At 54.7% G+C, this 15,951-nt stretch overlaps 2 protein-coding genes and 1 long non-coding RNA gene across 3 annotated transcripts; 1 reads left to right on the forward strand and 2 right to left on the reverse strand.

Annotated features, from left to right (window-relative positions):
* Positions 1 to 23: 23 nt before the first annotated feature.
* Positions 24 to 4,575, forward strand: LOC125130639 (uncharacterized). The gene is made up of 2 exons (XR_007135755.1): positions 24 to 3,368; positions 3,512 to 4,575. It is a non-coding gene; the product is annotated as an uncharacterized LOC125130639 (long non-coding RNA).
* On the reverse strand, positions 4,244 to 5,466 carry ATF4 (activating transcription factor 4). Its single transcript, XM_047786203.1, has 2 exons — positions 5,241 to 5,466; positions 4,244 to 5,144 (listed from the first exon to the last, which is right to left on the reverse strand). Exons 1-2 carry the CDS (start codon positions 5,464 to 5,466, stop codon positions 4,324 to 4,326), a joined length of 1,047 nt encoding a protein of 348 aa, XP_047642159.1. The 3' UTR covers positions 4,244 to 4,323.
* A 5,520-nt stretch (positions 5,467 to 10,986) lies between these two features.
* MIEF1 (mitochondrial elongation factor 1) lies at positions 10,987 to 15,750 on the reverse strand. The gene is made up of 4 exons (XM_047786202.1): positions 15,607 to 15,750; positions 14,290 to 14,467; positions 13,827 to 14,089; positions 10,987 to 13,062 (listed from the first exon to the last, which is right to left on the reverse strand). The coding sequence occupies exons 1-4, from the start codon at positions 15,748 to 15,750 to the stop codon at positions 12,256 to 12,258; spliced, it is 1,392 nt and encodes a 463-aa protein (XP_047642158.1). The 3' UTR covers positions 10,987 to 12,255.
* Between the last annotated feature and the right edge of the window lie 201 nt (positions 15,751 to 15,951).

A 15,951-nucleotide genomic window follows, 5' to 3' on the forward strand; every position in this document is an offset into this window, starting at 1 on the left:
CTTCCCTCCCTCCCCACCCCACCCCACCCCACCCCACCCCCGCCCCCCAGCTCGGTTCCGAGAGTCCAGGTCCGAAGTCCTCCAGCCCCGTGCAGGCACCACCTCCCCTCAGGCCGCCTCCCATGGGGGTGGCAGCCACAGCTGAGATGGTAGCTCTTGAGGCAAAAATAGCGCCCACAGCTGCCTGAGGCTTTGTGCCAGGGATGTGGACGCCAGCGTCCAGGCGGGGAGTAGCGTGCCCTCTAAGCACCAGGAGTGGGGGCCGAGGGGTCAAGGGCCTCTTTTTTCCCCTCTTAGCTCTGTCACGTGAGGTGGGGCTCGTGGGGCGACTCAGAAGGCGACCTCTAGAAATGGGGTTTCACAGCGGGTGTGTGCTGAGCAGAAAGGTGGTGCTGGGCCCGGAGCTGCACCACGAAAAGGCAGAGGCTGGACTGTCCGGCAGGTGTGTGGGACAGACACACCAGGGAGTGGCTAGGTGCTGCTGCCCAATTGGACTCGAGTGTGGCATTGACCACAGGGCCGGGAAGCCCAGGAGTCCCTCCTGTGGAGGGCTTGGGGCCTCGTGGAGAGAAGGCCCTGGGTGCCTTGGGGCAGCTCCACCCCCCACCCACACCTTAGAGGGCTCCTCAGGATGTTTTCTGGTAAAGGACTTCGGAAGGGCCCCTGTGGCTGGGGAGCGACCTGCCATGGGTTCTTTTGGGCCAGAGATCTCGGGGTGTCCCTCCTTTCCATCCTAAATGGGGACAGGAGGGTTCCCCTGAGGCAGAGGTGGAGCAGGGCCTGTCTGCAGGTGTGGGAGTAGGTCGCAGACCGGGAGGTCAGGGTGGGCAGAAGGGCTTGTTCCAGGCCGGGGAAGGCCGAGGTTTCCCGGGCCCTCCATGCCCTCCCCTGCTGAGCTGCAATGACCCCAGTGGGGGGAGACACTCAGGTGTCCTTGGAGACACGTTCCCATCCCCTTTTAATTAGCTTAGCAAGCTGCAGGCTCAGAGGCTCGCTCTCTCGCTCCCTGGGAGTTTGCTTCAGAGACTGGGCTGACCAGGGCCCTTCTGCGGCTGTTACAGCAATCACGATCAGGTTCCTGTCCCCTCCCCAGGCCTAGAGGGAGGGGCCTGCCTCCTGGGGGAGGGGGAGAGCAGGGCTTCTGCTCCTCTGCTTGTGCGTATCCAGTAAGTCTTAATGTCCCATTCATGCCAGGGACACTGCTTGGGTGTGTGTTCGTGCCCCCTTCTCGTGCATAGTGTTAGCGCTCGCCCAAGAGTCTGGTTCTGTAGGTCTGGTGGGACTTGAACCCTGGACAGTTAGGGTGCAGGTGGTCGGGAGGTGGGTGCTGGCACTGTCCCGGCAGGGGCTGCTGACCCTGAGCTCCAGGACCTGGGGACGGACAGGTCTGCTGGGAAAGGAAGGGACAGGAACCAGGCAAGAGGCCACTCCGTTGCCACATTGAGGCCAGGACTAAAAGAGCCTGCTGGGCTACACCCCACAGGCCTGCAAGCCCTGTAGCTGCCCAGCCTCAAAACCCAAGACAGAGCCAGAGGCAGTGACAGAGACACAAAGGGTCCTGGGGTGACAGCCCACCATGTGTGGCAACCAGTAAGCCGGGGCGGGGCAGCACTCCTCACCACTGTTTACAAGAGTGGTTGCATCAGGGGGGCTCCACAGTTACCAGGGGCTAGTTAAGCCTTGTAATTAAGAGGACTGGATGGTCTCGTGAGTGGAGCAGGAGGTGTACACAGAGCAGGAAAACAGCGGTCTTTCACCCCCGCCCCCGCAGCATATGGAGGTTCCCAGGCTGGGGGGTGAATTGGAGCTACGGCTGCTGCCTACACCACAGCCACAGGTCCTTAACCCACTGAGCAGGGCCAGGTATTGAACTCGCATTCTAATGGATACTAATTGGGCTCTTAACCCACTGAGCCACAACGGGAACTCTGAAAACAGCTGTCTCGAGTGCCCTAACTGTTCAGACCTGGAGTGAGAGGCCTTTCCACCTGCGTCAATGGAGGGCACCTGGAGGCACCGGTGTCTCGGGGGGTTTGGGGCAGCTGACATGTGCACCAGGCTGAGCAAAGCTGGCCGAGCTGATAGAACCCCAACCAAGGCTTCCTGTGTCTTCCACGGGGATGGAGGGGCTGCTTGAGTCATCCACACTCAACTGGGCCTCTGTGAGTGGGCGGGCTGGCTGAGACCCCGAGCGGGAGTGGGGCAGGACTGCCACTTGCCTGCAGTGGGACTTGACGGACGCCCAGTGACAGGCCTGCTCTGCAGGCCTGAGGGGAGGCAGTGTGGACAAAAGGCTAAACTCAGGCTGAAGTGGGAGCTGGGTGGGTCCTCATCAGGCGTCCTCCTCTAGCAGGGCTGGGGCCCGGAGCCCTCGTGGCGGGATGGGCAGGACTGTGTCCACTCGTTCCCACTTCTGAGCCGGTCCGGCTGGCTTTCTCGGGGCGCTCTCCCCATGCTCTACATCCATAACTCTCCCCAGCCTTCAAAGCCCAGCTCAGGGAGTCTCTGGTGGCAGTGGCTGTTTACAGCGGTTGCACCCGTTCGATCCCTGGCCCAGGAATTTCTGTGTGCCTTGGGCGCAGCCAAAGGAGGGAAAAAACCCCAGCACAGGCACCCTTTGCTCCAGGCAGCCTGTCATAACCTCCCAGCCAGGAGGTTCCCTCCGCTGAGGTCGCCCAGCCTTGGACGGACAGCCCTGACTCTGGAGCTGACGCTCCACCTGCCTCCCCCACCCTGGGCTCCTTGCCATCCCCACCTGTACGGCTAAGAGGATCTCAAACTACCTGGCCAGGACTGGTGCACCTTCTGCCAGCACCGGAATTGACATGAAAACCCTGATCCTGCCCTGGGAAACACCCCCCCGTCTCAGGAAACGGAAGCTCCAGCCTTCTGCTTTTTCTGGCATCTGTCTCCTTTCTCACACCCCGATTCTGAGCCCGCTGACTGACCGGCTCAGCTGGCCTCTGCTGCCCACGCTGAGCCCCCCCAGAGGGACGCTTCTGGAGCAGAAGCCAGCTCGTCCCTCCCGCCCCCGAGGCTCCCCAAGTCACTCAGCCGACGCTCAGTTCACACGCTCCACCCCAGGCCTCTCCTCCCGGCCCGAAAGTGCGTCCTGAGTGGGTCCTCCCTCCCGCTGTCCCGTCAGGTCTGTTCATTGGCCGTCTCCCTCGCAGAAAGGACAGCAGAGATGTGTGTTCCCACCACTGAATCCCCAGCCCTCAAAAGGGTCTAGCACACAGTGGATGCGCATGAATCCTTGCAGAGACATGAAGGCTATTTCCCGACCTCCAAGACCCGCGTCCTCAGAAAGGCAGCAGGGGCCTGGCAATGGACCAGGAGCACCCCCGCCTCCACCCCCGCCACCAGCGGTAAGACCCAGCCCACCTCTGCCCTTTATCAGCCCACAGGGCTCCACGTGTAGGGGGCTGGGTCTCCCTCCAGTAAACATACATTCATAGCCGTGCCTCCGAACGCTCAGGAAATGGTTGTAAAGCTGCAATTTTTTCCTCAGGCACTGCTGCAGGTCTTGGAGATCAGGGCATGAAGTGACTGCAAAACTGGGTGTCAGAGCTACTGCTTATCAGTTACAAGCCCAGGAAATAAACATGTATACACCTCAACTGGAGAAAGGACCACGGAGGGCAAGTGAGAGGGAAAGGTGAGGGGCGAACACCAGCAGTCACTTTGGATGGCCTTGGGAGTGACAAGGGAACCTTGCAACAGTTGAGGGAGGAACCAACGGGAAACCCTTACAAAAGAACAGCAAGTGCTGAAGCTGAGGCCAGGTGAGCTCACTGGGGCACAGGGAGGTGATTGCGCCTGGAGCACAGTAAGTGGAGGGCAGAGGCCCCTGCCTCCCCCATCTTTTGGGTCTGGGGAGGCCTTGGCTGCAGGGGCCTGTGGAGAGGCGGGCACACACTCTCTGGCTTCAGACACCCTCACCTGCACTGCTCCTCACAGCAACCCAAGAGGGCTTCCTTCTAAGCCAGAGTGGGTCACCCAGATTGGCAATGGATGACTGGCATGAGCCTCATCAAGGAGGGCAGGTCACTTCCAGGGCTGCTCTCAACTCACCACACCCCCTCCTCCTGCCCCCCCCCACCCCATTGTCTGCAGAGTTGAGGCAGAGGGAATTAAGGAGCGTTTGCACTTCACTTCTGAACCTGGAGAAAAAAGTGAGAAAAGTGGCTCCAGGGGGGATTGACTGAATATTTATCTAAAGAAATCAGTCATCAGCAGTACGTTCACTACAAAATAATTTATTGCAACACACAGCTAAAGCCCTAGCCTATGTACAAGCACATGCACACCCCTGCCCGGCAGCTAGGGGGCGCGTTTCTTCCCCCGTGCCTTGCGGACCTCTTCTATCAGATCTTTGAGATACTGAATCTCCTTGGCCAAGGAATCCGCCTTCTCTTTCAGAGCTTCGTTCTTCTTTTCTAGCTCTTTACATTCGCCAGTGAGGGCCTCCTGCTCTGCCCTCTTCTTCTGGCGGTACCTAGTGGCTGCTGTCTTGTTCTGCTCCATCTTCTTCAGCTTCTTATCTAGTTTCTCACCCTTTACTTTTGCTGCTACCACCTTCTCTCCAGGAGGATCATAGGGTTTGGGGCGGACAGAGCCACAAGGGGCCCCCGGAGAGAGCAAGCTCCTACTTGGAGAGGCCCTGGAGGTGGAGGGACTGTGCTGGGGAGAGCCCAGATAGGAGTCAGGGCTCATACAGATGCCACTGTCATTATCTGAGGGGGCATCCTCCTCCTTTATGCATTGAGGAATCAAGGTAATGTAAGTAATGGAGTCTGGCTTCCTATCTCCTTCCGAGATTTCCACTTCACCCTGTATCTCTAAACTAAAGGAATTATCTGGAGTGGAAGACAGGGCCCCTGGGGAAAGGGGAAGAGTTTGCAAGAACGTAAAGGGGGCAACCTGGTCAGTTGTTGGTAAACTTTCTGGGAGATGGCCAATTGGGTTCACTATCTGCGGGGGCTCCTGGAGTGGGGGGTCAAAGAGATCACATGTGTCATCCAACGTGGCCAAAAGCTCATCTGGCATGGTTTCCAGGTCATCTATACCCAACAGGGCATCGAAGTCGAACTCCTTCAGATCCATTTTCTCCACCATCCAATCTGTCCCGGAGAAAGCATCCTCTGCAAGAGATTTAAGACGGACAGAACCCAGAGTCAGATGCACGCGGAAGCAAGGCTTTATCACCAGACCCCACCGGCAGGGAAAAGCCCACTCACCCTTGCTGTTGTCTGAGGCACTGACCAACCCATCCACAGCCAGCCATTCGGAGGAGCCCGCCTTAGCCTTGTCGCCGGAGAACCCATGAGGTTTGAAGTGCTTGGCCACCTCCAGGTATTCGTCTAAGAGCCCTAAGCTCTCTTCAGCCCCCAAACCCGACGGGTCGAAGGGGGACATCAAGTCCCCCACCAACACCTCGCTGCTCAGGAAGCTCATCTCGGCCATATTGCGGGGTTTTGATGGAATCGAGGAATGTGCTTAATTCGAAGGTGTCTTTGTCGGTTACAGCAACGCTGCTGCTGAATGCCGTGAGAAGCCTTAACAGGAACCAGAAACCAAGCCCCATTAGAGAACAGCTGGTCTGAGCCTTTCGCCTCTCCACCCCCGGGGCAGGACGGCCAAATCCCGACTCCGTGTGGTTGTTGCGACTTGGGGGCCGCTGGCCCCGGCTGCCAACCTTCCCCGCGTCCGCCTGGCGGCGCAAGATGGACGCCCGGCCGTTCCCCGACCCGCCACCACAGGAAGGCGCCCGGTCCTCCCGGCCGAGTCCGGCCCCGCCCACGCCCGCCCGTGACTCACGCCGCGGCCACCGCCCTGCCCCGCCGCCATCTTGGCTGCTGCCACGTTTCGTGGAGCCCCAGGGGGAGCCCCGGCCCCCCCGGCCGGGGCCGGAGGTACCGAGGACTTCGCCCCACGCCCGAACAGCGCAGCGGCCTCTCGACCCAGGGGCGCTGGCGCTTCGGCGACACCCCAACAGCCGCCACGCGTCCCGGGCGCTCGTAAAACCGCTTCCCCCTCCGCGACGCCGCCGGACCGCGCCCCAGCATCAGACAAGAACCCTTCACCGACCCGGGGGGACACGGCCCAGAGCGTCGGGCCCCGGTACTTACGCCATGGCTTAAGCCGCTGGGGGGGTGCCGCTGCAGAGCCTGGTGCTGCTGCCGCCGCTGCAAAGGCCAATGCTGCCGCAGGCACTGCTGCCTCTAATACGCCATGGCGGCCGCGGACCCTGCGGGAGCGGAGGAAGAAAAGCGCGGACTCGCAGAAAAGGACTACATCTACAACGAAGAGGAAAAGAAATGGCGGCGGTTCGCCGAGCGCGGGTCCTTTATAGACTCTGCCTCCGTGAGGACGCATCACAGAGCATATTCTTCCGCCTCGGTCACGTGACCAGCGCCTCCCACCCACGCGTTTTCATTTAGCCGACGCCCCTACCATTTCCAGTCTCTAACTTTTATGTCGAGGGCGAAACTGTGAGGACCAAATGAGTTACTTTTATTTACAGCCTCAAAAAAGGGCGCACTACTTTACAAGGCTTTTGAGAACTAAGGCTCACCACCGTCCGCTGCCGGGATGCGCGGAAGGATCTCGCACAGCTACTTCCGGTGCCTGTCCGAGAGGCGGAGACGAGTCTTTCACCCCAAGAAGGGCTTTTATTGTGAAGTACGAGGTCTCCTGGTTATCGCGCGAGCTACTGGCGGAGAGCGCGCGTCGAAATGATTGGTTAGGCATGGTGAGTCATATATACATCGAGTTTCTATTGGCTCAGACTCCGAGGCGGGCGGGTTGTTCAGCGAGGGAGCCCCTGATCTGCGCGGGAAGGTGGGTGAGGTTGCCGCCGCCTGGCCCCGGCGTCCTTCTGCTCTCCGTAGCGCCGCTCTGCAAAGGCTCCCTCAGCCCCGCCCACCCTGCTGGCCTTGATTGCCCCGGGCAGCCCTGGCCCAGATCCAAATAGTGGCGTTAGGTCCGAATCCTCGTAGTCCTTTCCTACTGCCCTTGGAGAAGCTCCGAACTAGGGACCGGGTTTAGGCCCGAATGTGAAACTAGGCAAGAGTAAATGTTATTTCGTCTGTTTTCACTTGCACACACTTGCAGAATACTGAGGACGTGTGAACCCTTCAGTAACTGGAAGGGGAGACTGATGACCTCAGCTGAGATCCACCTACCATCAAAGGCCTGCTGTGCGTCCTGACTCAACTCTGTAGAGTGGAGGAAATCCATAATCCTGTGGTCTAAACAATTGTATTTTTACATATCCATTCTGCTAAAATACAAGTTTCCTTTTCTGTTAAAGAATGAAACCTATGACAGGGGAACTTCTTTCAGTTTATGTAGTTTCAGTTCCCCTAAAAATGAGGTATTTTATTTAGCTGCTCTTTCTCACTCTAGGGTAGTTTCAATTATTTACCAACTCTGTAACTCCGCGGCATAACCACTTCCCAGCAAGTCCTACTGCCTGGGTGCTTGATCAGACCTGCCCACTTAGGGGAATTTGTGTGTTTGGAGGCCACAGTCCAGGTTAGGGCCAGTAACTTGCCCTCTCTACTGGGGAACTGTCAAGAGCTAGGAGAAAGCTCTTTCACCATCTTCCAGTCCTCCAATCAGGCCCTGTAGGGAAACCTTGAGTTTCCGCTCCCCTTCATTTCAGTGGGCCCTACAAATATTATTTCTATGAGGACAGTGAGGTCAAAAATTGGGCAGGCACTTCCTACATAACTAACCATTCATTGATTTGAGTCAGTCTAGCCCAACCATTTCTTTACAGTGGTAAGCTGACGACTAAAGGTATGAAGTGTCTTGCCTGGTGTGGGCAGTATGGGGTAGGAGTTATGACAGATTTAAGGGCAAATTCCAAAAAATCTTGGCTTTCCCATTTATTAGTGGAGACATTCTGGTTAAGTGACTTACCCCCACTGAGTCTTCGTTTCCTGATCTGTAAAACGAGGGTAATGATGGGTATCCTCATCCTTAGAATGAAGTTGAGATAATATATTCACAGCACTGAGCCATGTGCCTGGTACCTGGTAAGTGCTGGATAAATGGTTGCCATTACTCCTGTGACTAGAACTCATGTCTTCTAACCCACCTCTCATCCCCATCACATCCTGCTCCCTCAGAGGACTGTTATTTACTGAGATGAAATCAATAACTATAAACAGCTGGTCTAGGAAAGCATACTGGATACTAGGTATGGTTTTTCTTTCCCCTTGGGGAATCTCAATTCTCTGGAAACATGTACAAGGCATCTAGTCTTTTGGTGCAAAGGCAGCAAGAATCCCCAGCCACTACCCAAGTCTTCCGAAGGTGTCATTAAGGAGCCCCGGGGCATGTCCTCCTCTCTGCTGTATGGGGGACTTGTCAGTGCCTCTTGATGGATGTCCATGCAGATGCTTAAGAAGTAAAGTAACACTGCCCCAATCGGACACCGTAGGAGTGGAATAACCCCATCCGTTCTATTATGGAGACCCCAAGCAAGCACTCTGATGCACCAGTACCACTCACATAGGAAACTATTTCCCACCACCCACACGAGTCAAAGCTGTTGGAAAGGAGACGTTTCTTTTCTTTCCAGGCTGTGGAAGGGCAACGTGTCCCCCAGCTTTATTTCCTCCCTCAAGGAGAAAAAGGATAGTAGTTTTCTGGGTCTTGGGGCTAAGCTGCTTCTATATGGACAAAACAAGAAAGACTGATGACTGATTCCAAATCTATCAGCTAAACACATCAACTGCTCACTGAAGGGCAGATTAGTGACTGGGAGGCAGGTTGTGGACTTGGTTGCAGGGGCCAAGAAAATACAGATTATGAGGCGATCAGAAGGCAAAGGTAAACAAGCTGCATGCAGTTAACTCCAGACCCCACATCTCTCGTATTTGGCCACCTAGAATCAGCAGCATCTGGAGGCTCAGCAGGTTAAGGATCTGGCTTTGTCACAGCTGTGGCTCAGCTCACTGCTGCTGTGCAGGCTTGATCCTGGGCCTGGCCTGGGAACTTCTGCATGCTATGGGCCTGCCCTCCACCCAAAAACAAAAAAAATTTAAGAGGGCTACTTCTCACAGCTCTAGTCTAAAGTGTTTCTTACCATTCTCTTTGGCCTTGAGCTTCAGCACAAGGGGCAGAGTTCTAACACATCCTGTGAGGACAGAAGTTCTCAGCCAGGGCCACCGTCTCAGATGTGCCACAATTGGTAGCAATCGGGATACAGGGGATTCCCTACTTCCACACCCCCCCGGGGCCTTCTGATCCTGAAGCTGATTCCTCGTCAAAACCATCTGAGCTCTCAACCTGAAGAGAGCACAAGGGAGCAAAACCAGCTAATCTGTGGAGTGTGAACAGGAGGCCCATGAGGGGCTGAGCCCTGGAGACTGCAGGCCTCACAACACAACTTTTCCCACCATGAACTTCAATTATTCCTTTATTTGAAGAAAAAAAAGTCACAACCAAGTGTATAAAGAAAAATCTGTTGTCCTGAACTCATGTTTCAGGAATGGGCAACAGAGAAAACCAAAATACACTTTGAAATTGATTAGGTTTTTGATATGAGTATTTTTTAAGCATTAGGCTATGTGGTTTTCTAACCTAGATGGTGCAAAAAATTTCCAGAGGGAGAAGTAGGAGCAGATGCTATTACTTCAGGCAAAGGTGGGAGTTACTGAGTGGGAAGGCGGAAAGGTGGGGAAAGGCCCCACATCTTCCCCCAAAGGTTAAAAAAAGTGAATCTTGAAGCACTTGACTGTCCTCCGTGTACTATGATGAGACTGGTCCATCTCAGACGGCAAACCCCTCAGGACCAGAGCCGACCCCACTGCTTCTCGTTCTGAGGACTTCTAGGAGGTTCCTGCTTATGAAATGGCAAAGTTATGAGTTTTGGTTTTGTGAAACATAGGCAGGAGACAGAGCTGCCCTCAGAAAGAAGCTCTTTAAGAGAGGAGATAAGCTCAAATCACAATTACACCTGCCTTTGATAATTTGGGATTTAGTCTTTAAGGGGAGTTCCCGTAGTGGCGCAGTGGTTAACAAATCTGACTAGGAACCGTGAGGTTGAGGGTTCGATCCCTGGGCCTTGCTCAGTGGGTTAAGGATCCAGCATTGCCGTGAACTGTGGTGTAGATCGCAGACGCAGCTGGGATCCCGAGTTGCCGTGGCTCTGGCATAGGCCTGGGTCTATAGCTCTGATTAGACCCCTAGCCTGGGAACCTCCATATGCCACAGGAAGCAGCCCTAGAAAAGGAAAAAATACCAAAAAAAAAAAAAAACACCTCTCTTTTTAAACTCTCCTTCCAATGTTGTAATAGAATTTGGTCAGAGACACCAGCTTGGGAAAATTAGAGGTTTTATAATACATTGGGAAAACCAAATCCTTTCTCAATGCAACATAACCCATGCTTTTCCAACACTTGCAGCCCTCCCCTCTCCCTCCCTCCTCATGACATCGGATGGGTGCATTGGAGCCACTGGTGTCAGGCTCTACCCCACACCCTCTGCATTCATCACCCAGGCCAGGTCCCAGCATAGACTGTACAGCCAGGAAGGAGACTCTCACTCAGGGTTCTGGCCTTTATAGTTTTCATTCGCTCTCAATGTCTTCATACACATGAAATGTCTGAACCATTTTAGGGAAGCTTTAGGTATATGTGAGAGAAGAGGCAGGAAGATGCTCCAGATACAGCCAAGGTTAACCCTAGCTCCCGACCTCCTAATCCAGGACAAAAAAGGGGACCAGAATCTCTACCCTCAATCCAAAGGGTAGCTGAGGTTTCAGTGCTATTTAAAGAATCATTTCATGTCACTGCCATTGTAAAGGAATGTGACAGCAGCAGAGAGCTTCACCAGAATCTCACTGATGGAGAGGTAGTAAGAAAAATAAGACTTGACAGGAGGAGAACAAAATACTGGATGGGCAGATCGGAAACAGAATTATCACCAGCCTCTTGCCACAGACAAACAAAAAAAGAACACAAAACAAGATGTACTGACAATGTGTATTAAACACTCCTCCCCACCCCCAGGATACTTTTTACATTGCAATAAATAGTGCAATTTTAGCAGCGGGAAACAAGAAGGAATGCAGGAAGGACCCACCTCCCTGTCACAGCCTTCTGCCCTCTTCCTAGAGGGCGCGGATCTCCCCAGGTGCTGGGCAAGCGGCAGGCCGGGGAAGAGGTCCGCGCGTGCCTGCCTGCCCTCTGGCCTCTGGCGGTGCCTGCGGAGTTCAGCAAACACCCCTCTCACTGGGGAGCGAAGGGCTGCTGTTGGGCCTGTTCTTGCTCTAAGGCGACATCCTAGAAAGGCAGGGCCTGACAGGGGAGAAACAAGGTCACTGAGCCCCAGTGTTCAGCGGCCTGTCAACCTCTAGCACTGACTGCGTCCTTGAAGGCCTCGTCCCTATTGGCAATAAGGCAAGAAGGGGGCAAGCAACAGCCCCTTCCCTCCCGGTCTTTGTCACCCACCCGGTGCTGGGCGGCACCAGCCAGATGAGGCGCAGACATGAGGCACACAGACCCTCTCCAGGCCCCTTTCTCCCGCTCGGCGCTCTTGCGGATGGCCTCGGAGAGACACGATCTCAAGAACTTTACCTCAGCTCGTCCTGAGCCCTCACGCCCGTGGGCGCCAACAACAGTGTTCCCAGGAGAACGTCTCAGCACTAACGGACATAAGTTGGTCAAGAGGTGGGGGGAATGGGCTTCTTTTCCAGGAACCTGGGTCAAAGGCCAGCTTTTCCACCAGCTTTACCCCCAGAAACCCTAAATACTGTCTGAACACTCTCTGCAGAGTTCAGTTTGAAACAGGCAATCACAACTTCAGGGACAGTCAACTAAAAGGCAACATCTTGATTAGGTGGCTGTGCTCAGGAAAAAGAGCAAAACAGAAGGTACGAACAGGAGGAAGAGACAGAGAGGACACCGGAGAGGGGCAGACCTGGGCCAAAATGCCAACACCAAGTGGCCTCGGCAGCTCAGGCCAGGCTCCACCTTCTCAATTCATTCAAGAAAAATGAACCTGGAGGAGGCGGGGGAGGGGAGGAGGAGGGAGCACAGGGTTTGGTAACAAAAATAGAAAGGGTTGTGAGAAAAGAGAACAGAGATGACATTCTAACCAGCATGAAACGACCAGGGCGATGACCAGTAAGACAGGAGGCACCGAGGGACCCTGTGAGGCACCAACGATGTAGCCGAGTGTTTCTAACGGAGAACCCAGGGCCTGACCCCCTGACGCCCACTTGGGCCTTCACCTGCCCTAGGTCTGCAGCAGCACCTCTGGCTCAGACAATGAGCAATAGAGAGTGTATCCCAACTCGTCTACTTCTTCAGGGGTGAGCTCTGCAAATAAGTTCACCTTGGGGTTTAGGGCACTGGGCAGAACTCCGGCCTCTAAGTAGCTGATGAGTCCCCTCAAGGCCTGCAGGAATCGGTCGGCCAGCATGTCTGGAGACCAGTCAGCCTCCTCCTGGGCCAGGTGGAGGATGACGTTGGTGAGCTGGCTGGCAGTGAGGTGGCCCAGAGCCGGAGTGGACTTGCATATGGCCTTGAGGATCTTGAGGCACAGAGAGCGACAGCCCGAGTCGGCCTGGTCCAGAGCCCGCAGGCGCGCCGTCTCGGCAGGACGCAGGCTCAGCCGCCACAGGTTGTCGTACTGGGCTAGCCGGTGTGGTTTGGCCACCAAGACAGTGTCACCAAGGGCCACTGATGGCAGGAAGTCAATGACGAGATGCTTGTCACGCTCATACTGCACCTCCAGAGTCAGGGCCCCTGGGGGTGGCGCTGGTCGAATCACATAGTCCAAGAGGGACCCGATGGCTGGCCAGTTGATGGAGCCAGCCACTACCTTCTCAAATGTGTCTGCCACCGTCTTGGGAGAGAGGTAGCCCCCAACCACACAGCGGTCCCAGTAACTGCTACCACGAGGAAAATACTCTGGGTTCTCACGGCGAACTAGGAAGAAGCCAGGGACGTTCATGATGGTGTCCTCTCCGGGGACACACGACCACAGGTTCTGCTCCAGCACAAGGGGCACAATGAGTTGGATGTGGTCGGCTGTCACCACCTGGGGGAGCAGAATTTAAAAGGTTTTGAGGGATTTCACCTGCTCAAGAGACAAGCGTCCCCAAACACAGGTCCCAGCAACTTGTGTTCAATAAAGGAAACTAAATTCTTCCATGTGACCATATCAATTCAGAGTGAGGATTTAAACCCAGCTGTGTCAGACACTAGAGCCCAGGCTCATTCCAGGAGCTGCACACTGTCTTGACACAGAAGAACACGAGACGGAGTTCCTGCCGTGGCCCAGCGGTAACAAAGCCAACTAGTATCCATGAGGACTCAGGTTCGATTCCTGGCCTCCCTCAATGGGTTAAGGATCCGGCATTGCTCTGAGCTGTGGTGAAGGTCGCAGACATGGCTCAGATCTGGCGTTGTTGTGGCTGTAGTGTAGACAGTTGCAGCTCTGATTCGACCCCGAGCCTGGGAACTTCCATATGCCGTGGGTTTGGCCCAAAAAAGACAAAAAAACAAAAACAAAAACAAAAAGAGAAGTACATGTGACATCCCCTGTGCCTTGAAGGCCCGAGAAGAGGGAAAACTAGAGAGGAGAGACGGGACAAGACTGCAGGCAGAAGTCCCTCAAAGCTGTGTGTGTGAGACTGAAAAACCAGGTAGGGCTCTCCAAATGCTACCACAGTGTGCACAATTCAGAAGCGGCTAAGCTCAGTCCCTCTGGCAGGCCGAGGACACTGATCTTCTGTACCGACAGCACAAGTGAGAAGCGTCCTGGTCCGTATCCAACCCAACCCTTCATGAGAACCCCGTTACCTGCAAGTCGTCATAGAGGCTGCCACTCAGGTACATGTCCCGAAGAGGCATGTCAGGCAGCTTGGCCCGCAGGAAGCTCCGGAGCTCAGCACATATGTCCACAGCAGCTTGCTTGGCCCGAGCCTGCTCGCCGGCAGGAATGGCTGCCCGGTTCCGGTAGTAAGTGAGAAGTTTCTCCTGCAGGGACATGCGGAGTCGTGACTTCTTCAAGTCTACCTGGCCCTTCCTGGCCAATGGCTTGGGCCGGGGCGGGCAGAACGTATCTGCCAAGGCAAGAGAGAGAGGCACGTGAGCTCTTCCTGGGCTTGCTCAGGCCACAGCTGCCTCAGGCCCGGAGAGGGCAAGGGCTGGGCACAAAGGCCTAGCCTGGTGCCTGGCCCATGTCCTTGAGAACGGTGTGGAAGGCAGGAGCGGGACTCAGAGCCCCGAGCCAGGTCCCAGAAGGGGTAGCGGCCTTCCTCACCTGTGTCAAAGGCCGAGGAGCCGGTGGGGAGGGTCTGCAGGGACCTGCTCAGGCCTGTCTTCATGTCCTTGTTGAGCAGACGTGGGGAGCCCATCCAGTTTGGTTCTTCCCAGCTCCTTTTCCCAGAATGGCTCAGGCGCGTGGGGCTGGTAGGGGCGCTGATCGCCCTGTCATACATCTGAAAGAGCAGAGAGGGCTCAGCACGCAGTTCTCTTCCTGTTTCCCTCCTTCCCAGCAGCTTTGCCTTAATGAGTTCAACTATTTTTGAACAACCTCGTCGTCTTCTAGATTATGGAATTCTCTGCTCCACCCAGAAAATCTCAAGAAATACTACATGATATAAATAAGACACAGATGTACCCATACTATCATAACCCCGAGGTAACTGTTCATATTCTGTATACTTCTTTCTGGAAACAGACATTTACGTGATTAGGGTCCTCCTCTGTATATACGCCTCCGAAACCGGATTTTTTCCACTGATCATTTTTATCACTGCCCCCACATCATTTATTAATGAATCAGTGTTGGAGCTCCCATTGTGGCTCAGCGGGTTACAAGCCCGACTAGTATCCATGAGGACGTGGTTTGATCCCTGGCCTCCATCAGTAGCTTAAGAATCCGGCACTGCCACAAGCTGAGGCACAGACTACAGACTCAGCTCAGATTCCAAGTTGCTGTGGCTGTGGTGCAGGCCAGCAGCTGCAGGTCTATTTGCCCCCATGGCCTGGGAATCTCTATATGCTGCAGATGTGGCTCTTAAAAAAAAAAAAAGAATCAATGTTGACCATTATGGTGTAATTGCTGACTATGAATCTTGCACCTTATTAATGTACCATAGTGTTGAATACTGATTCATTTATTTAACAAATACATCACTGAATGGTGGTGCAGGCATTGTTCTAGGTGCAAAGAATAAAGCAGTAAACCAAAGAGAGCCAATCCCTGCCCTCATGGAGTTTTCAGTCTAGTAAAGGAATACAGGCAACACACAGCGAACAAGTAACAGTATGCAGCTACAGACGTTACGAAAAGTAACGCAGGAATGGGAAATAGGAAATACATGCATGTTGGGGGTGCTGCTGTTTTAAATAAGGCCGCCAAGGAAGGGTATTTTGGTTTTTTACTCGCTAGGATAAACTTCTTTATTTGTACCTACAAGTTCTTTAGAGCAAAGTCCTACAGGTAGATTTACCAAATTTTCTTAAGGTCACCTCTAATAATGCCAAATCACATTACATTCCCGTCAGCAGCATCAAAGTCTTATTCTAGGTCAGCGCCACTCGGCAGTCCCTGGCCCTGGCTGAGTGTACTTACCCGCTTAACTGCCAGTGTAGCAATGCCCAGCATGGCTGCTCCACCCACCCCCAGCACCAGCCGGGCATTGGAGAGGACAAAATCAATGGCCGTGCCGATGCCATTGTCATCCTTCTTGCTTTTGCGCTCACCAGCGCCTGCCATTGCTCACCTGAGGATGAAGGCAGAACACGCCATCACCACGGGGACCTCGACCAGCCCTCCTGCCCCCTCCCCCAGGAGGCCCGTCCCCAACAAGTTCAGGGTACTCTGTGAGTTCCAGTAACCAAATCCTCCTGCCTCTAGCACCTCCATGCTCGAGGGTCAGAAGGGAGTATCATGGCCCTGACATACGTTATCTGGAGG

Source organism: Phacochoerus africanus, chromosome 7, assembly GCF_016906955.1.
Source record: "Phacochoerus africanus isolate WHEZ1 chromosome 7, ROS_Pafr_v1, whole genome shotgun sequence".
Classification (NCBI taxonomy): domain Eukaryota; kingdom Metazoa; phylum Chordata; class Mammalia; order Artiodactyla; family Suidae; genus Phacochoerus; species Phacochoerus africanus.

Coding starts and splice junctions, on each gene's coding strand:
- ATF4 (XM_047786203.1), bottom strand. CDS start 5,466: ATGGCCGAGATGAGCTTCCTGAGCAGCGAGGTGTTGGTGGGGGACTTG. Junction 5,145..5,240: donor TGCCTCAGACAACAGCAAGG/GTGAGTGGGCTT, acceptor AATCTCTTGCAG/AGGATGCTTTCTCCGGGACA.
- MIEF1 (XM_047786202.1), bottom strand. CDS start 15,750: ATGGCAGGCGCTGGTGAGCGCAAAAGCAAGAAGGATGACAATGGCATC. Junction 14,468..15,606: donor CTACACTGGCAGTTAAGCGG/GTAAGTACACTC, acceptor CTGCTCTTTCAG/ATGTATGACAGGGCGATCAG. Junction 14,090..14,289: donor CTCCTCGGCCTTTGACACAG/GTGAGGAAGGCC, acceptor TTGCCTTGGCAG/ATACGTTCTGCCCGCCCCGG.